Source organism: Epinephelus fuscoguttatus, linkage group LG1, assembly GCF_011397635.1.
Source record: "Epinephelus fuscoguttatus linkage group LG1, E.fuscoguttatus.final_Chr_v1".
Classification (NCBI taxonomy): domain Eukaryota; kingdom Metazoa; phylum Chordata; class Actinopteri; order Perciformes; family Serranidae; genus Epinephelus; species Epinephelus fuscoguttatus.
The window spans coordinates 30,967,695-30,988,922 of NC_064752.1; the positions used below are offsets into that span (position 1 = coordinate 30,967,695).

General features: G+C 42.4%; 2 protein-coding genes and 3 non-coding genes across 7 annotated transcripts in view; 3 read left to right on the top strand and 2 right to left on the bottom strand.

The window, feature by feature from the left end:
• Positions 1-15,964, top strand: part of eogt (EGF domain-specific O-linked N-acetylglucosamine (GlcNAc) transferase) — a 37,204-nt gene extending 21,240 nt beyond the window's left edge. For all 3 annotated transcript variants that reach the window (XM_049587273.1, XM_049587294.1, XM_049587284.1), the window contains exons 7-16: positions 3,822-3,928; positions 4,214-4,317; positions 5,504-5,596; positions 5,732-5,803; positions 6,619-6,705; positions 13,073-13,141; positions 13,476-13,537; positions 13,718-13,837; positions 14,229-14,331; positions 14,625-15,964. In XM_049587273.1, the coding sequence (XP_049443230.1) occupies positions 3,822-3,928; positions 4,214-4,317; positions 5,504-5,596; positions 5,732-5,803; positions 6,619-6,705; positions 13,073-13,141; positions 13,476-13,537; positions 13,718-13,837; positions 14,229-14,331; positions 14,625-14,771 (964 nt within the window). In that variant the 3' untranslated portion in view covers positions 14,772-15,964. The remainder of the gene's footprint in view (positions 1-3,821; positions 3,929-4,213; positions 4,318-5,503; positions 5,597-5,731; positions 5,804-6,618; positions 6,706-13,072; positions 13,142-13,475; positions 13,538-13,717; positions 13,838-14,228; positions 14,332-14,624) is intronic.
• trnae-cuc (transfer RNA glutamic acid (anticodon CUC)) lies at positions 382-453 on the bottom strand. The gene has a single exon. It is a non-coding gene; the product is annotated as a tRNA-Glu (tRNA).
• trnar-acg (transfer RNA arginine (anticodon ACG)) lies at positions 1,968-2,040 on the top strand. The gene has a single exon. It is a non-coding gene; the product is annotated as a tRNA-Arg (tRNA).
• On the bottom strand, positions 7,098-7,169 carry trnae-cuc (transfer RNA glutamic acid (anticodon CUC)). Its single transcript has one exon. It is a non-coding gene; the product is annotated as a tRNA-Glu (tRNA).
• A 4,294-nt stretch (positions 15,965-20,258) lies between the features above and the next one.
• Positions 20,259-21,228, top strand: part of tafa4b (TAFA chemokine like family member 4b) — a 49,875-nt gene continuing 48,905 nt past the window's right edge. Inside the window, exon 1 of the mRNA XM_049579573.1 lies at positions 20,259-20,344. The gene's annotated coding sequence lies outside the window, so the exon portion shown is untranslated. The remainder of the gene's footprint in view (positions 20,345-21,228) is intronic.

A 21,228-nucleotide genomic window follows, 5' to 3' on the forward strand; every position in this document is an offset into this window, starting at 1 on the left:
TGTAATGATAGATTAATGATAGAGATTAATGATAGCTGCATTCCACCTAGGGAAGGCCCTACTTTTGTCCATGCTGGCTATGTGGAGTAGCTTACTGGGAGATGTAATAGAAATGAGCCATCATTGATGTTACCAGTTTCACCTGTGCTTTTCCTACTGTGACAAGTGAAAATGTCTGGTGTGAAAGAGGTCCATTGTTTATGAATAGTTTTATTTGGAGGCACGAACGACACAGAAAGATCTGCACATCCACTCCTTTGTGTTCTTTGACATGTGAATGGCAAGTGCTGAAACAAATCTGCCAATATCCAGTGTATGATTTTGGAGTGCAGGTCCCCATGTGCTTGTACTTTTTAGTCACCAGATAGGGCCAAAGCTATGTTCCCTGACCGGGAATCGAACCCGGGCCGCGGCGGTGAGAGCGCCGAATCCTAACCACTAGACCATCAGGGACTTGTCAATGGGCTTTTGAGTCCACTTTTCCCGATGTATGATATGTGTCTATAGGTTCCGTGGCTTATGTGTCCTGAAGAGGTTGATTTGTAAATAGACTTGTTTTCACAGATTAGAGATAGCTGCATTAATTGTAATGATAGATTAATGATAGAGATTAATGATAGCTGAATTCCACTGAGTGAAGGCCCTGGTATTGTCCGTGCTGGCTATCTGGAGTAGCTTACTGGGAGACATCATGGAAATGAGCCATCGTTGATGTTACCAATTTCACCTGTGCTTTTCCTACTGTGACAAGTGAAAATGTCTGGTGTGAAAGAGGTCCATTGTTTATGAATAGTTTTATTTGGAGGCACGAACGACACAGAACGATCTGCACATCCACTCCTTTGTGTTCCTTGATATGTATCTGAAACTCAAACCTAATAACTGCATTTGTTCTTTTTCAAACGAAAGCACATAAAAAGGGATAAATGAGAATAAGGCAATCATTTGAATGAAATAAAATATATATATACAAATACTGATCAGACCCTTCAAGGCTGAAGCTGAACCTTTTTACATAACATATTCTTCTAGGCATGCCTGTCATTACTAGTTTTAGGCTATACAAAAACAAAACAGAAACCCAAACAACGTACTATATTTTTCACACACAACAATAACCTGCTTCTGTTTGTTTTGTGTGTTTCCACGAAAACAAAGACAAAATTGACATAAAAAAGTTCCAAACATTTCATGCAAATATTGATCATACCTCAAAGTTTTTAAATCTGCATGTGATTTTCACATTATTAACCCCTTGTCACATCCATTCCACAAGTTGTACAGCATGTTGAACAACTGGTAGCATGGGACTTTTTATGTGTAATAAGACAGATCATCACTAGGTGGTGTGTTGTGCATTGTATTGCCAGAATTTTGTTGAACAAGCTTTTGTAGGTGTTATTGTCCTTCACCTCTTAGAGGCAGCTAATGTCTTGCCTGAAGACTAAGCAGTTACATTATACTTGTCATGTGTACTTCGACCACGAGCTTCTCCATTACAGGGAGACCAGAGCAGGTAAAATCTTAAATTATGTTAAAGGTGTTTGACACAAAGGCATATGAAGTGAGCCATAAGAAAAGTAGGGGTAGTAATCTCCCCCCTCGCCTTGCCATAGAGACTTGAATAAATCAAAGAAACTACCCGTTGTCATTTCAAAAGATCAATGACACAGCTAGAGCAGTGACCTTACTTCGAAATGTTAAACAGAACTAATGATGTGAGTCCTCACCTCACTGACCACACCATATATATTTTATGTTCTTAAAATCATTCAGCTATGTGGTCTACTTTTACATAGTGTCTCAAATGGCTGTTGATGTTATGACCATATTTCTTAAGGTAGTGAGAAACGCATTGCTCCCTCTCACAGCAGTCCTGATAGAGGGGGCACAGGGCCAGTCAGGAATGTGGGGATGGAATTTGTGCTGCATGCTCTTGTTTTGTTAGAACTGACATGTGGACAACTGGGCCAGTGGCGCAATGGATAACGCGTCTGACTACGGATCAGAAGATTCTAGGTTCGACTCCTGGCTGGCTCGAGTAACATTTTTCCACAGTTATGGAGAGAGTTGTGCTGCTACAGACAAGAACATTGTGAGCAAATGTGACAAAAAAGTAAAATATTGCTCATTATGTGCACCTATAATAGCAGCTCAGAATCTTTTATTCTAACCAGCAAACATGTTCTATTTGATATTTATTATTAATGGCACAATAATAGTTTTACCTGTTTAATTTTAAGTTATTACATCTGTTAAAATTCAGCCCTTTTAATTCAAACAATATTTATGTCAGACTTGTGTCTTACAGCATTACAAACTAGGAAGCCTCCACTGAAGGACATAGTATCGTGATTGTGTGCTCCATTTGTTTTGTGAAGTTAGAATTTCCAAGTTCCCAGTCAAAGTTTCAACTCAAACACCCCTTTAAGTCCAATATCCAACTTGGAAAGTCGAGGGAATCTGACCAACTGTGACCGCAAAATCCGTAATGGCTGCTCCGCACATCACCAGTAGTGAAAGCAGTATTACACCGTTTAGTAGCACTTCTGTCTTGATTGTGTCATACACATAGTCCTGTCCACTTTCTATCCGTGGACATGTTGCTACAGTGTTTGTATGCATACAATACAGCTTAATGCGTTGTTATAAACAGGTATCACTAACAACAGCTCACCTGGCATGAATCAGTGTTAATAACAATACTATGGCTTTCTGACTTGTATCAGAACATGATCAGCAAGGCTATGCTAAAGTAACTGCTACTGTTACAGTTCGGTCCTGTCTTGGCCACTTTAAGAGTAACAGAGTAACATTAGCCCAAAGCTGTGTCACTATTCATTATTAATTTTATTCTGTTTGATTCTGTTGTAAAGTTTTAGTTCATAGATTTGTTAAAACTGGACCTTTCAGCAGCACTTAAAAGAGTAACTCTGTTGCACAAATGTCAATGGGTCTTTTACTTATATTCAATAATTCAAGTAATTGTCTCAGTCAGTCCTGGGGACACCATTGAAACAGGAAAACCATAACATGTTAATGTCATTTGAATTTAAGGGCCAGTGAGGTTCCTGTATATTGAATGTTACATCCATCTTTAGTCAAACCAAAAGATGCATAACAATCAAATCTTTACATTTTCAGAAATGTCCTGAAGGTTTGACAGATGGGTCGTAGTGGGCTCTAATAGCCACATCACTTTTTGTTCTCAGAGATAGCTCGATATAAACCTCTCCTTCCTGAAATGAACCGTATTAAAGCACCACTTGGCTCACCCAAACTACCGTCACATTATCAATCAATGTCAAGGCTAATGAACTCTCTAAATGATGACTTTGGTAAAGGAAACTGTCTGGCAATGGGCTAGTGGTGCAATGGATACCGCATCTAACTTGAATCAAGATTCTAGGTTTGACTCCTGGCTAGCTTGAGTTGCATTGCATCTTTCTCATTTGTGGACAGACTGGTGCTGCAGTGACCACAGTAGACTCGAGCAATCAAACGGTCCTCTGGGTTAGACCTAAGAAAGCTTGCACTCTCAATTCGGATAGAAAAAATAGCCATAGGACCAGCTTGCCTTGTCTTGAAAGAAGCATTTTATAAAACATAAAAAATTAAGTTGTATATCACTTTTTTATCCTCAGACAATACCACCCACCCCTACTTGTAGTTAATCTGTGTATGAAAGCTCCAATGATCACACTCAAATCTTCACATTTTGTGCGCTGTTGTCAGAAATGTTTAAGTCGTGTTAATGCAAAATTTTCTACAATCCTATGTCTAACACTGAATTGATGTGTTGTGCTGTGCTGTTTTTGTAGGTATGCTGAGCTGCAGACATACACAGAGCTGGACTTCCACCCCATAGAGGATGGACACTGTGACCTTGTCATTGAAAAGCCCACTGTTTTCATGAAACTAGACGCTGGTAGGTGACAAAGATTTACACGACTCAGTTCAAAGCCTGGAACCTAGACAGGAAGCTAAAAGCTTTACTCTTATAATACCTTTATACTAAAAAAGTACCAATGCTGTTATGTGCAATATGTAATATCAAGTATTCCACCAAAACTCACACTTTATTTAAAAACCTTGTTGGAATGTTACAGTAATGGATTGAGAGCTTGATCCAGAGAATTATTCTTCTTTTAGTTACCAGGGGTGAAATAGACTTGTGTTCACAAAAAATAATATTGGTGTGTTTTTCCAACAGGTGTGAACATGTACCACCATTTCTGTGACTTTGTCAACCTCTACATCTCCCAGCACATCAACAACTCCTTCAGTTTAGATGTCAACATCGTCATGTGGGACACAGTGGGTATCTGATTTGTCCCACAATTTAAAATTTTTAAACTGGCAGAAAATATACCACTACCAGAATGCACTGCGCCAATAAAAGCTCCTGCTGGTGGGTTACGGTGAGCTTGGCCATTTTTTCCACAGGAAACAATATGGCGACCAGCTGGTAACAAATTATCTCAAATTACAGTTTAACAGTTAGCTAAAACATGCTTCTAAAAACATTTGTGGTGAAAATAGGCAACACAGTAACAGAGTCTTGGTTAATATCAGCACTGCGTAGTTGTATGGTTTGATCTCAGTTTTTCAGCCTTCGTTTTTACAATACAGGAAGCAGTATGGTGCCCACTTCCTGTTCACAAATTCTTGTATTACAGCCAAACAGTGTACTCGTTTTACAGTTTGATCAGAGTTTGGTCTGAGATTGAGAGAGTGATGCGTCTCTCTTTCTCATTTTCGTGGTGGCAGGATTATGAAAAATCGGAATTGCAATCTGTAGCTCGAGCCAGTGAAAAATCTACATTTCGTTTCATATAACAAAAGATTTTGTTGATGCATTTGATTATTTTTATTAAGATTTTTTTGGCAGATGCGGTGGTATATTTTAGCTTTCTCTCCCTCTGTAAAACACTGAAAACACAAAATCACACAAATATTTAAAGAGTTTTGCATTCAAATATCTGAAAACAGTGTCTAAAGCAGATTTGATTGGAATCCTATAACTCAGCGAGAAATCAAAACAGCAGTTTGTCTTCAATGTACCGCATTCACAGTTTTTGTTTAACGTGTCAGTGGCATACGTGCCTGATGAAGACAGCAGTGGGAAACACCAGGTGAAAAACAGAGTGCTTCACAGACAGCCTTATCTGGCCCATTGTTCCCTCAACTGTGCACAGTCAGAGGGAGAGAGGAGAAGGGAAAGAAAGAAAACTGACAGGAAGAAGGAAAGCAGTGACCTTTCAGCACAAACTGCACACTGCAATCCAAACAGTGGCAGGCTGTCAGATAGTAGTATGATAACAGATTTTTTATGAAACCACAGTTTCAGAAAAATACAACCAGCAGAGTTTGAGAAGCAGATGACCGATTCTGGCACTGCCAAAGGCCGTAGTTGATTCTTATTTTATTGATTTGTTTTCCTTTTCAGATGTAACATTAATTTGATTAACATTTGTTCCCCTCTTTTTATGTCTTTTCCCAGAGTTTTTATGGTTATGGAGATCTGTTCGATGATACATGGAGGGCCTTCTCAGAGTATGACATCATCCACCTTAAGACCTATGACTCAAAAAGAGTGGGTATAATGCCCCCCTGGGTCACTATCACCACACTATCACCACACAGTTTTTAATTCTTCACAGTGACATATACGCAAACTGATTTCTGTGCTGTGTGCTTTCTTCATTGATCTATTCACTCTTGTTCGCAGGTTTGTTTCAAAGATGCCTTCTTCTCCCTCCTCCCGAGAATGAGATACGGCCTCTTTTACAACACGCCTCTTGTAAGTTACCTCTTGTATCAATATACATATGTCTGTGTGTAGAGCCACTAACTAGATGTACTTAATGTATGTACAACAAATTGCAGTGCCTTATACATTCTCATTAAGTGAATTAAATGCTGTTTTGCTTGTATCTTCATTTCTATTTCTATCTCACATTTCATGACATGTATTTTTGATCATTTATTGCCGTTTCCTCCCCACATGCACAGTGATATCTGGTTTAGTCATAAACATGCAGTTCAGGTCAAATATTTATGTGATGTATTCAAAAGCTCAGCAAGTGCTTATGTTATTTAAATGATAATTCCAAGGAGATTACTATAAAGATAATATCATGTAAATATGTGTTGTCCTGTGGTTCCAGCCTTGAGGTGTGAAATATTGATAGGTCAGCCTCAAGCTGATGCTTTTGATTACCCCTGCAGCACATGTCATGTTTATATTCATGTGCTCACATTTACAGCTGCGGTGCACCAGTGTATGTGTGAGATTCTTAGATTTGAGAAATGCATAGGCTCATATGATATTCATTCCAGGGAGATTAGAAATATGTTTACAATTGTCAGATTCCTCAGTGTGTTACATATTTTTCATCTCAGCCCAGAGCAGTGCAATAGTGTGACCAGATTCAATTTGCCTTCAATTCATTTCAAATCACAGAGTAGATTTTCTAAAAATACATATTGGTTATCTCTTTGCATGACTATATACAACCAAAATAATCATTTAATGCAGTATTTAATATTAAAAAGATGAAAAATAATTTGCACAGGTGAGTGAAATTGACCCTTTCTGTGATGTGTTGATGGCAGATCTCAGACTGCCACAGTGAAGGATTATTTAGGGCGTTCTCCCAGCATGTCCTTCATCGACTGAACATCCTGCAGGATGGACCAAAGGTAGGAAGAATGTCTTTTATGAAACACATCTGTTGCTTTTATATTATAATCTTGTTTATATGCACAGGATGGACACAGTTTCATGAACACCTTTATGATCCAATACAATTCAACAGAGTAATATTGGTAGTAACAGACACTGTCTTCATTGTCACTTTCCTGCAGGTGATGATGATTCATCTCAGTGGTTGTCTTTCAGGTTGCACTTTGTTTTGCTGTTGAGTATCTGTGTCAGTGTTTGTAGCAGTTTTCTGGTAGTTGGTGTATGTTTTCATGGCAGTCTCAAATCAATCAAGACTGTGGTACACAGACAGTAATTGAAACAAACTGGAAATCATTATTACAACTGTCAAGCAGCTTTGACAGACTGCAACATAGACATAAAGGGAGCTTTCCCTGACCAGGAATCGAACCCAGGCCGCGGCGGTGAGAGCGCCGAATCCTAACCACTAGACCACCAGGGAGCTTGTCCACTAGAAAGCTACAACAACATATGAAGCTGTCATATGAATGCCGCCTAGATCCTCTAAATAGAAAACCATAGAAACAGTAGACAAACACATATCTCTGCCCATCGTCAGCCTTTATCCTGGTTTAGTTAATGTTTTATTAATTTAGTCATCAGAACAGGACTAACCAACAGCAAGGCTAACAGCACTGTAAGAAAAGTAAAAGGAAAAAAAAACAGCGATTCATTCAGTCTGATCTGAGTATGTTGAATTTGACTATCATAGACTGAAAACCTCTTCGATGTGTCTCCCTGCCCTCTGCCTCTTCAATGCTGGTTCTAGCACTAGTCTGAACGGGAGTAATGCATGAATAGATTAATGAAGATCTAAAGACGCTGATGTTAGTCAGTCTCCTCACTGAAAGGCATATATGATATATGTGCCGACAGTAACTGGTCAGATTGCCATTGAAATTTGTATGTATGTATATATATATATATATATATATATATATATATCTTTATCAGAAAATGATTCATTATTCATCAAAATCTGGTCCCTGAAAAAGATGAAAACAAGATGAATGACTGATCCGTGTTTAATATATGCTGTGGATATCATGTTTACCAAAGAATAAATCCTAATTGTCTGTATGTCAGCTTTGTGGTGGTGTGGCGACCGATCCAGGGTGTACCCCACCTCTCGTCAGCTGATGAAAGCCAACTGTTGGTTGCCTCACATTGCCTGTGTTTCGGCCAAAAGGTTGCGCATGAACACATTGGAAAAACTACAGCTGATGGCCAACCAGTGTGCACGATCTGCGCCTGTGTGGGAGGAAAAAACTCTCCACACCACTATATAGATAACTGTAACGCAAACCATCACAAAATGTTTCTGCTAAAGAGCTCAGTGGCTCTTAAGAAAAATAATCTTGCCTTAACTAACAAGTTTGTTATGGTCTTACTCCTTCTTGACTGTAGCTGTTCACTTTCCTTACTTCGTTTTCTCTTCTCATGATATGCTGAGCTGAACTGCCAATCAGAGTGATTTTATTTACTGATGGGCTCTGCCATCACCGTCCCTGTCACCGCTGCAGATTCAGCATGCTGAATCACTAAAAAAAGCAGACAAGGGGCAACGAGAGGCAACAAGGGGCAATCAGGGGCAACAATGTGGGACACGCTGCACTGGCTAGGGTGACAGATGCTTACTGACGGCCCAACATTGAGCGATGGCTGACTGCCAGATTGGTGTGTCAGGAGCCGTACAGATAATGTATAGGTGGATGGATGAATCCTAGTTGGGAAACACCAAATGTCTTCTTGTAAATCTGAAATATAAAAAATGTAATGAGCAGATTGAAATTAAATGTACTATTTTGCATCCATGTGCACACACACATCTTGAAGAGCTCCACACCGACAGTTGAAAAGAAAAGGTTGGTGATACCACATGCTGTGGAGGAAATACAGGGCTGTCCACTTGGTTTCTTAGTCAACAGTGAGCATTCGTGTTTATAGGAGTGGCGGTGTATGGGGGGAAGAGTATATGGTCGGTCATGATTGATGCCAGCACATAACACACCTACTGATTATATATTATGATAGATTGATCCTCATTTCTCCATGCTCTCAAGAGTGACACATGCTATCCTCTGCTGAGAGTAATTTGTTCTGCAGTGACACCAAGCACAACATACAAAAAGGTGGCTTCTCAAATTGCACGAAAAAAAAATGCTGCATTCTTGAAATGACAGCCCAGTGTCATCCTTTTCAGACAGTTTGCCACATGGCAGAGGTATATTATGCAACAGGTTTTGAACTCTGCACACTGTTTGAAAAATTCCCTGACAGATTTTCAGACCCAGGCTGCAGTGATGAACTGCCACAGAATGCTAAGCAAAAGGCCAGAAGCTTGTAAATTTGTTGATTTAGTGTCCTTTAAAATATACTCCCAAACCAACACGAGTGAAAGGAGCCACTGGCACACAACGATAACAGGACTTTGACAAACAAATCAAGGCTGTGATAGATTACCTATCTCAAGCTTCAAGTCTCTGCAAGTTGATTTGTCGAAGCCTTCTGGTATGAGTGCAAACCACTGACTGCCTGGAAGGGACGAAATCTTAGAATTGGAAAATTGTCTGCAGTAGCATGAAGAATGTACAGTTTCTGGTCAGTTAGGTTTAACATGTAAAACCATAAGCAGGATTCTTCATTTGTTTATTAGTAGTGATCACAATGCATCTACATACATTTTATGTTATTTCACAGAGAAGGAATGCCATGATAGTAACAGTTCCCTGGTGATCTAGCGTTAGCGGCTTTTCTTCAATAAAAATAAGTCTGCTGATACTGCAGGGAGGACGAGTACAAGCCGAAACAGCTACAGTGAGATGTTAGATGAAGAGGGGCAGACAATAGGCTCTTACTGCACCTCCAACAGGTGAACTTCTTTTACCTGCCATGATGTGTGATGGAAAAACATAGCAAAATAACAGGGGACTTTAGCCGTGCATCAGCCCGCTGCTTTTAGACGTCATCAGTCAAGAAAAGCTGTTATCAGTTAAAGACACACCTTCAAATGGGTAGCTCTGTTGTAATGGAGACGCAATTACCAGCCTCACTGGGCTGACATGCCAAGTCAAGCCAGGCCAAATCAATCCCGCACATGAATGTGGAAAAAAATGTATTAGTAGTGCAAGTAGTGGTCTTGTGTCCGCTTGGTTCATTTCAGCCAATCCTAACCCTGATGAACGATATCACAGATTACCCATAACAAGCAGATTTTGCTATTATCCTAATGAAAATTCAAACTATGATTTTCATTTAATCTGTGTGAGTCGATTAAAAATCATGATATAATAAAATGCAAAAGCCCAGCTTGCATTTTAACTTCCACATTAACACCCTAAAAAAATATTGGTGACTTCCTGGTTGTCTAATGGCTAAACTTTGACGGTCTTGCTGCTGTGGCAAGAGTTCGATTCCCAGTCATAGAGACTGCTATTGTTTGTATGAACCTGGATTTGAAACTGTGATAGCTGTTGTTCAGGTTTTGTTCAGGCTGCTTATGTAGCTAGTCTGTGGAAGATGCCAGTGTTTTTGGTACCCTGCATCTCACATTCTCTCAGTATCACTAAACATGTCATCGTGTCGTCTTCTGTGAGTCAAAATCTGAATACACTTTGCCTTCCTTCCACGTCAGTTATTGCAGTCGTTTTTTGTTTCCATTTATTCATATTCAAACTTATCCACAAAGGGCACACTTATTTTTCTGTGGCATCAGTGATTAATTCTGCTCACATAAAATAACAACAGACAATAAGTTGCCTTGTCACATTGCCCTTAACAGTTCCACATACTGGGAATAATAGCACAGCTTTATGTAATGTAGAAGCACCAAAACCTGAGCACTAGATCAGCAGAGACTGCTCAGGTTTGCTGATCTGGTGTCCTTTACTGCCTGTAACTAAAATAGCATGATTGGAAAGAGCAGCTGGCACAGAGTGATGACAGAACTTCTTGTCAAACAAGGCTCTGAGTTGTTTGCTGTGATAGATTACCCATCTCAAGCTACAAGTCGTTTGCGTCTTCATATCACTGCATTTGAAAATGGTCAGCAGTGGTGTTGTTTGTACTTTATGGTTGATAAACACAGACTCTACTTTTCCCATACCAATCAAATGTTCCCCAGTTTTAGCACATGGCTCCCTGGTGGTCTAGTGGTTAGAATTCCGCACTCTCAGTGATGTGGCCCAGGTTCGATTTCCAATCAGAGAATACCAGGTTTATCAGTGTTCTGGTTTCCTGTCTGTGTACTGGTGTACACATCTGCTGAGTGTGTGATGTAAAAGGGTTTGATCTGTTTCCACAAGTGTCTTTGTTGAATATCCTTAATGTTTATGTTGCTCCTTCACTCTGCTTTGTACCTCTTACTCTTATTCCTACAATATTTCCTTTAGTGCCTTGCAGTTGACTGTGACATCTAACGTATAGAATGTAGGCTAACATGCACATTAGAGGGAAATGTTTAGGTGCAAGAAAGAGGACAGCTGTCGTAGTTAGGATTTTCTTTTACTGCTTTTGGGCATTTTATGCCTAATGTTAGAAAATGGCACATCGATAAGCCAATCTCTGCAAATTGTTGTATTAAAGCCATTTGTATTCCAGTCATTTATCCACTAAAGTTGTGCTTATGCTGTATTTATGTAGTAAGAATGATTGATTCTGCTCAGACAACATAATCAATCATTTCTTTTGAGGCTTCAGTCAAACACTAACTGTAGCCATCTTGAGTTGTTAAGACTTTTTACAGCTTTGTAGCTTCGTTCTATTTTAGAAATTTGTGTTTTTCAGAAACTGAGCAGTGTATATCTGTTCCCAGTGAAAATACTTTGGAAAAGAAATTGCTTGTTTCAGCTCCTGAAAAAAAGAAATACTTAATGTGATGTTCGGGGCTCTTAAGCCTAAGGGAAGCCATTTTGTTGTTGCATAATCACTTAATCCCTCCTCAACCATTTAGCTACTTGAATGGTGTCTGCTTTCGACAAACAAAACATAATATCAAAGTGCTCTGGCCTCTATGCTGTAACTGCGTTTAATGGAGTGATGAATCTGTGTGTGTCATCATGTCAATATGTGGTCCTGGAGGCACTTGTTGTTGCAGGAACTGCCATAGAAGTGGTTTTGAATACTTTGTCAGGTGTTTATATATCTGTCTGTCTATGGACAGATTTTGTCCCTGCAACAGCATCTGAAACATGCAAGATGGAGTCACTGAACTTTACAGGTGTTTAGATGAGATCACAATGAAGTCCCAGTTTGAAAAAGGGTGCGGTCATAGCAACTGTGCTGGAAGTAGGAGGATAGGAAGTAGGGAAGTCACTTTGCTCATCAGACTTCGTGGTAGGTGATGTCATTGCTATTTGAAACACACAGAAAGAGCTCCTCACTGATTGTAGCCTTCTAGTTTCTGAAAGAGTACATGCCTAAGCACTGTACATGCACACACATTTACACACTGTCACCTCCTTATTCATCCTACAACTGTAACTCCTCAGCCTTCCTCACAGGTGTTTTATGATCCAAGGTTTGAAAGTACTTGACTGTATCTTTATGGCCAGCAGAGCTCGATAACTTCTACCTTCTTACGGAGCAGCTCATTGGGTATTCATGGCCTTCACTGGAAATATGCTAAGAGGCTTTTCAGCGAGACATGGGGCTGCTGGCGATAGCAGGCCTGCGACTGAATGAGAGGTCTTCTCGGCCCCAACCCTCTCCTCAGCTCCTCCTTTCATCCCTAGATTAATGGCACAGGCAGAGACTCACACTGCTGCTCTCCTCTATTGTGTCCTATTCATCCGCCTCTACCGCCCCTCTCCTCCTATCTCCCCCTCGTCATAATTTGCTCTGGCCTGGTCTTGCTCAGAATGGCATCTTCAGTACTTTTAAGAAACATTTTTATAAGTGGAGAATAAATGAGATCTGTGGTGAATACATATACATCCACTGCTTTTAGTGAGTTGTTGTAGTTAAGCTGGTTTATTGTGTACAGCAGATTGCACAGGTTGTACATTGCTTTAACGATAGTGAAGTTATGATGCTTATTATTTATTCCCATATGCTGCAAATGTTGGTACTTTGGAAAAGTTCTCTTTCAGAACACAAGGTGGCAGTAGATGAATATAGAAAATCTTAGTCCACACTCTAATGTGAGCACATCATAAAAGAGAAGCTCTGATTCCACTTTAAAAAATACTTAACAATTTGATTTTTGCTAATGTGTCCTCTGTGCTGCATAAAAGAGACATCTTAAGTCGAGGCTTTTTAGTTACTTTGAATGAGCATCATGTTTTCCCAGCCGCCTATCTTTTCTGTCCTTGGCTGATTGATTATTGGGTGCATTGCTGTTTTCAGGAGGGGCGTGTTCGTGTCACCCTGCTGGCTCGCAGCACAGAATACAGAAGGATATTAAACCAAGTGGAGGTGAGTGCAGCAACACCCTCCCTCCTTTCTACTTTGTCTCGTACTTTTTCGCACTCTTTCTGTCCTGCTCTGCCACCTGTCCTCCTTTCGCTTTCCTCTCTCTTTCTCTTTCCCTCTTTGTCTCTTTCTCTTTCCTCACTTTACACAGTTCTCTCACGCCCTCAGCCCCTCCTCTCACACATTGATTTACTGCCCACATCTGTTAAGTGCCTATTTAAAATCTTATTTGCTATAAACAGTACAAGTAAAAAAGGCTTGTGATTTATATGGTCACTGCCCATATTTGTTTGCTCTCTCATTGATCAGAGAACACGTCCCTCTGTTGTTGTTACAGCTGGTAAATGCCCTCAAGACTGTGCCTTTACTGGAGGTCAATGTGGTGGACTACAAATACAAGTGAGTTATAGAGCGCCGGCCGCGTTACTACACCAGCTATTCAGTGCTGCTTAGCATTGTTCAGCGATGTAACAGTGTTGTGCAGGAATAAATGAAGTGTTTAGCCTTTTAAATTGTATAACAGTGACAGTGTTTACACAATGAAGATGACTGATGTGTGACTCCCTGTCTGGCTTTCAGGGATGTTCCCTTCCTGATGCAGTTGAGGATCACCCACAACTCTGACATCTTTATAGGGATGCACGGGGCGGGTCTCACACACCTCCTCTTCCTCCCTGACTGGGCTGTCATCTTTGAGCTGTGAGTGACACTTTTTGTCTGCATCTATGTGTGTGTTTGTGTGTGTGAGTGAAAGACAGAAGAAGACAAAGAGGGAAGCATGGAGAGCGATGGCTTTGGCAGTGTGCTGCGCCTAAAGTACCCCTCAGACACTCGGTGTATGACTGTGAAATACTGTCTAATTAACCAGGCATTCATCACACCTGGCTTCCCTGGGTAGAGGTGCTGATTGGAATGTGTGTGCGTGCGTGTGTGAATGAGCATGTGTGTATTTTGGTGAGTGACACAGAGCGAGAACCACAGTGTGCATGCAGCGAGAGGGAGAGAGAGAGGAGAGATGGAGCAAGAAAGAGTGAAAGTGAGGCAGACCGAGGAGAGCAAGAGATAAAGTGGCTGCATCTGTCCCTCCCAGATATAATTGTCAGGATGAGAGCTGCTATCGAGATTTGGCTCGGCTGCGGGGCATTCGATACGTGACTTGGCAGAAAATGGACAAAGTGCTCCCACAGGACAAGGTAGGGGAAACTCCCGTACCAGCCATTAGCTCCCCGGCACCTCAGCGGGGAGTTTTCTCAATTCATCTCACCTATCTCACATATACACACACTTGCACCTTCACGCACATGTTTAATTACGTGCAATTATAGGCACAGCAGAACAAACATACATGCTTCATTTCTCACTTATGGTGTCTCATCTGTGTCGTCTAATTGTAAGGACACACTGACAATACAAGTGCGTACATGTTAATGCTTTTATGTTGTTTCTCCGTGCGTTTCTATCTCCATTTCTCTCTCACTTCTCTCAGGGTCACCATCCAACCCTTGGGGACCATCCAAAGTTTACCAACTACTCCTTTGATGTGGGGGAGTTCATGCGCCTCGTGCTGGAGGCAGCTGATTACGTCACACACCATCCCAAATGGCAGCGTCAAACCCTTCATGATGAACTCTAGAGTCTCTGTGAGTGTGGGACACCGCCGCTGCTGGAGAACTTTTCACATGTGATCAAAAGACCTCTTCACATTGGCAAAGTACTTTTTAGAAGTTACCTCATCCATCAGTGGTCTGGTTGAGTATTTGTCACCTCCTGTCTGCTGCTTTGATGATAGGTCCTGGATGAGTGAAAGCAATATGGCGGACAACTCGGAGTTGAATAGCTTCCACCGGCTCTATTAGTGTCAAATCAGTTAAAGGACAAGTTGCGTGCAGTCGAAGCATCTGGAGCGCGATAAGATGTGTCCTATGTTTCTTCATTACCTCCGCTGCGTCTACTTCATTCCATGCCGACAAAGTTGCCTAATGAGCAGCTGTTACGGCGTCCCTTCACATGCGACATCTTGTCACATTTGATCAGTGTCACCTTGATGTGAGCCTCTTCAGAGCTGTTGACAATCACACCAGAGTTTCTGAGCACACCCAGCGTACACCTTTCTCATATGACGTGCAGTATTCACATGCTGGATTCACGCCTGTAGTTCTAGACTTAGACTGTTTTTGCAGTTTGACACGTGAATTGAGGTTAGACTCATCACACACATTAATAGACAAAAGGTAGGTAAGACACTCCCACTGCCATGAGGGATTTTCTTTTATATCAGTATTTGCGTTCGTATCTGTACAAGCACAACGATACTTTTAAACACTTTAACTGTAAGTACTGTAAATGTGAAGTCAAATATTTGTCAGTACAGTTCAGCACTCCATTGTTTCATGTAACGTGATGAAAATAATGTTGCATTTGTCAGCTAAAGATCAAAAATATATGCAAGACTTTTTAACATTTAACTAACTTAAATGTGTGTATGTCATGTTGGTCTGATGGACAGATGTCTGTTTTTATTATTAATTCCTTTGCATTTTACCAAAGGAAACACAATGTCATTATGGTCAAACGATGAGGGTGCTGCTGTTGTCTGTTACCTTTTGAATCCTGTTTATATTTTCCAGTAACTGCGTCTGAGTTGGATTCAGCATTTTCGTACTGTGTGATGTAATGCACCGGAGTTATCTGAGCGATCAGAAGATCATTTTCGTGTTTCTCGGCGTCTGCGTCAGCTTGATGTTTTATTTATCGATGAAACCACGTTGAACTCAGTCAGACCTTTTCGGTCAGGGCTTTTGCTCGACTTGTAGGCAATTTCATATTCAAAAGCTGTGTAATATTTTTGAAATAAATAATTCTAAAAAAAAAATGCTGAAGCATGTCTTCCTGTCTGTGCTGACCATATTAGGCATCAGAGATTTAATTCATCTTAATTTAATCAATCATCTTTTGAAGTCTGACCTTGGAGGGGAAAAACTGAAGCCTCTGTCGTGCCGGTTCTTGCTGACACCAGACAGCTCTTTGCTGTGGCTTTCATTATTTTAGTGAGTTCAGGTCTGAGGAGGGAGAGGGCTCTTCAGCAAAAGGGCACTAGTTCACTTTTTACTGTCACCATAATAAATCTGGATGACCTCAAAAACTACTAAGTTAACAGTGACGCGTCACGGCCACACGGGGGCAGTACAACACCACACATGAAGCCAAATCGTCACCCTGCGCTGGTGTGATCGTCCCTGACAGACTTGTTCCAAACACTGTAGAGAGCGAGAACAATTTATTCACAAATATATCCAGCGGGTCATAAGACGACAGTGTTTGTTTAAGTGTATTTGCTCCAATATCACAAGTTGGATGTCAGCAGCCGTGCTCCTGCCCGCTCTTTGCGGATGTTGGGTCTGAACTTTCGGAGTATTGACAGACACCGGGCCTGTCTGGGATGGACACTATTTATGGCCCTGCTCGGGTTACTGCCAGTGACCTCGTAAAGAAATGAAGAATCTCTATGCAGGGGGGGATCAAAAGCAGAGGAACCAAGATGTCTGTTCTCATTAACCTTCATGGCGGCTCCAAATCGATGACCAAGTGCTCTTTTTTAGCGCAAAGCCTGCCTACTGGATGTATCCAAAATGGAGCATCTGGGTGGAAGAGAAGACGTCAGCACGTGAGAAAGTCAACTCAAATCAACCAACACACCTTTCCTTTGCACCTTTAAAGTATGAAGCGTGAGGAAAACAGTGTACACGGTGTGTGTGGTCGTGGTGAGCACAGTATAACCTTGCGTCATTGGCCGCCAGGGCGCAGCGCACACTTGTGTTATTAGTGGCGTTGCAGGCACACTTTACTCCACCTATCATCATTAAATAGGCCCCACATTCACTGCCTGGGGCCGCTGGGACTTTACCACCCAGAATTCTTCAGCAGCCATGTTTGGGTGGCCTTATTTAGTCGTGCTGTAAGTAATCTTGTGTTTTCCTCCAGAAATGCTGAATGACTTATCTCTGTCGCCCTCACGCAGACCCTGCGCCGTGAAGAAATGGGCTGCAGACGCGTCATGACAGGAGAGCCGATTGCAAGCAAAAGGCTGCGGTTTAATCAGTGAGGTGGAAGCTGTGCGTAAAGTCATTAGATCACGTCTGAGCCGAGATTCACACTTCAGAATAAGTTTTTTTTACGACTCTGGCTTTAAAGCGGGAGACATACTTAATCTGACGGTTTAGTGCCCTGTTTTAGATTGTCTGACATTTCCACTGGAGCAGCCGTATCAGCAGTGATATTCTGAACTTTCTGCTCCATTATTAAACAACTTTATGTCCCAGAGCAGCATTATATCTTTAATTATCACCCAAAGCTTATATTCCAGCCATTTATCTTTGTGTAAAACAACGTGATCATTACCATAATCTAATTTATCTCCAAAGACAAACATTTCTCACCACTGAACAAAGACAAATCAATCACAATCCGCTCGTCTTACCTTGGCCACTTCTCCAGGCGTCCCACACACAAAGAAAACGGGATTAATGCAGGAATATCGATTCAGGAGGAAGAAATATGCCTCAAGTCATGAGCAGATATTACCTTAATGTTTTCTCCCCTGGGCGATGATTATTGGGGGAATAATCCCAGAGGCGATCCTGTAACAACGCTCCTCTGATACTTGACACGCCAAGATGACTTCAGCCTGGACTTTTACCTTTTCCACAACACCGGAATGTGCAAGGATGATTCTGCCACCTTTAACTTGCCATTCCTGCTTAAGACAAAAACACTCAAACGGATACATGCAGGGAAACGTGTTAATGAAACAGATGGCTCTTTAACAACTATAATGGGAAGTGTAAAGGAAGTAAATTCAGTTTCACACCGTTCAACCTCCCACTTTAAACCCTGCGTCTACGTCACATGATGTGGTTTCCTCTGTTACTATCTGGCTCCCTCTGAGGATGGATAGATGAGATAAGTGCTGTGGGCTGTTGCATCCATTAGCTGCCTCACTTTAAGATAAAAGGCCTCCGATCCCCATTGCGACACACAGGTTCAATACTGTAGGCACAACCACTTGCCGGTGCAGACAGGATATATTATGTTTTATCAACTTTCTGCTGCTTCTTTTTTCTCTCTCTGCACTTACACTCTGCACAGTTCATCTTTTGTTTATTTTTTGTCTGCAAACTGGATTAGCTGCTTGACAGCAAAGTAAGCGCAAAGAAAAGCACGGTGACAGGACAGTCTGGAGCTGTCCGGCGTCCTGAATTTATATGCAGCGCGTCTGGCCTTGTCCACGGTGCTGAAATCAGGGCTTTCACTTGAATGTTGTCTCTTTTTTTTTTACCTGAATGCTGCGACTAAAAGGGGGCTGCGTGTGCCTCTGTCCTGGTGAACCCACATCAATTACTAATCTGTTCTTACTTCAAAGTCAGACAGATCGATTTGTAATAGATTCAAGCCGAACTGAATGGGTTGAAAATAACACACTTTCTCACTCATGCACAGGTAGCAGAATGGTCGTAAGGGGGAGAGCAGTGTCAGACAAGATTACTGCAAGATGAATGCCAGTGCTCCATGTTCCTGAAATCCATCACATTTCATGGTGCACGGCTCCTTTTTTGTTGCTTAGATAACTTAAAAAGTGTCCTTTAACTGCTCCCAACAAAAGTGTCTCCACTGACACCGTATGGCCCGGCAACGCTGGCAACAAGGAAGCAAGGAAGGCATCTGAACGTATCGGATACTCCTCACCTTGGGTCGTTAGCAGACATCGACCTCCTCTAAGTCTTAACGACTGCAAATACAGCGCAAAGCAATCAATCGCCATCAACACACTAGAATATTCTAGGGATGGAATAATTGATAGGCTGTCTCCTGGTGCGTAACGGAGAGGCGGCGGTGATTAAGTTCTGTTTAACATCGCGGTGGGGGGGTTTAGATTTACACCATCCGCGCATTGCCGAGCACAGAACCGAGTATTGATATACAGACACCATCTGTAACATGATCGACGTGTAGAGGCAGGTGATGAGGAGGGGGTCATCCACTTGAGCACGGTCGAGCATCTGTCAGTCACCAGACCCCCTCCTCAACTCAACACAAGCAGTGGAGTGGTGCAAACTGGAGTGTAAGATATGACCCCCAGCCTCACTATTAGGCAAACTCCTACCAATCTGAGCAAAAATCAATAACACTTCTAGGGACCTTGTACTCATATATCTTACTTTTACCTTAGGAAGAATATATCCCGTGTGAAATTTATGACTATGCCAAGGGTGCATGGCCAGGTGTACTCCCAAAATACTCCATCTGTGGGGTCCGAATCACTGCAGCTTGTATCATGTATGTTTCCCCGTATTGATCAGTTGTACCTGCCCTGTTCTGAGGCTAAATCCATTGAAACAAACCATAAAAAGTGGAAATGTCAAGTGTGTCACGATGACGAAAAATGACACGTATTAAGATGAACTTTTTGCAGTTTGAGAAAGGCTGTTATGTAGCCCATCTCTCTTTGAGGCACAGAATTGCCCCCCTCCTCTCTCTCTTCCCCTCCACCAAAACAGTCCAGGCTACTTGGAAACTACATGACATCAGTGAGGAAGAGGGGGTGTACTTGGGAGCTGGTGAACTGGGCGGGCGCTGTTGCACGTGTTCTGAATGGGGAAGACGGGCTCGCATCGCATTTCTCATGTCCAATCGATCCCTGCTCGGGAGGAGCGACGGGAGCGCAACTATCACTCCTGCATCACTATACCATCACTCTCATCAGTATCTCTCCGGCGACTTTAATGTGTCTGTGTGACAGTCGCAGGCGCAGGGGGATGAACTTGTGTGGAGTGCTCGCCAGAAAACACCAGCCCGGTGTCTCTTTGGGGGGATTAACGCACTTTTGATGACTTTCTCCTCAGTGTGGTTTTGACATGGGACGCGGTGAGATCATGGCACATTGGAGCACATCGCTATTGCGCGAGCTGTGTTTTCTTACCCGGCTCCGGAGGGCTGGTACTGTGGCGTGGCAGTAGCCCTCTTGCTCACCCCTGCTTCTGTGTGTTTGTGCGCGGGCTCCGGGAACTGGACAGGAGGCTCCAAAGGATTGCCCCGTTTAGTGGGAAACAAAATCAGTGGAGTTGGAGCAGAAAGTGGCAAAGTGCTCTACTGTCTCACCTGGATCCTTTACAATTCCTTGTGATCATGCCATCGAGTTTATAGATTTGGGTAAGGTGGTGTTTTTTTATTCCAATTTAATTAGTGCACATTCACATTTTAATTCCCTGTCTTTCCATGGCGCACGGTCAATAGGCTAATGAAACGAGGATGGGGTCAGAGGGGGACTTTGGCTGTAGAGCTGTGGAACATTTTCTCCACGGGCAGCAGGGAGAGAAGGGGTGGTGACTGGCTGACTGACTCACTAAACGACTGGCGAGCTGAAAGCAACTTTGATGTTCTTGGCTCAGAGCGCAGCGAACACATTTTTTTTTTTTTTTTTTTGCTGAGGAACGATTTCTTGAAAGAACAGCAGGATTTCCAACCCAAACCTCCCTGATCTCCAAGTGACTCCGCTGCCTCTCGGCGCGTGATTGCCATGCGTAAAAATGGAACACATGATGAGCGGATTCAAGCGGGCGGTCAGATCCGCTGACCGTGTGTAAGCGCGTGCTTTCGGGGCGAGGGCAAGGGAAGATTGAGGTGAGACTGATGCAGTGTGGACTACTGTGAGGTTAAATAAGCGATCGGTCGAAGCTCGGCGCTGCTTACTACCTATTGAGTGATCCGCGAGGCTGATCCGCTGACCGGGCTCTTTTCACGCGCCTTCTAATCGCTTTGCATGGATCGTGATCGGCTGCTGGGAGTCGAGAGGAGAGCGCGCGGAGCTCAGACATATGGGAGAGAAATGAGGTGCCGCCGGGCTCTCCGGGCAGATTGCGCACGGAGGCAGGGAGGTGTGTTGCAGAACCTAATGGGCACACTCTATTGGGCGCGCACGCACACGCTCAGCACGCACAGACACACTCTCACCCCCGCCCCCCCACCCCTTCTTTCTCTCTCCTATGCGCACACACACAAACTGAGGGGAAAATTACTTGGTGCATGTTAATGGG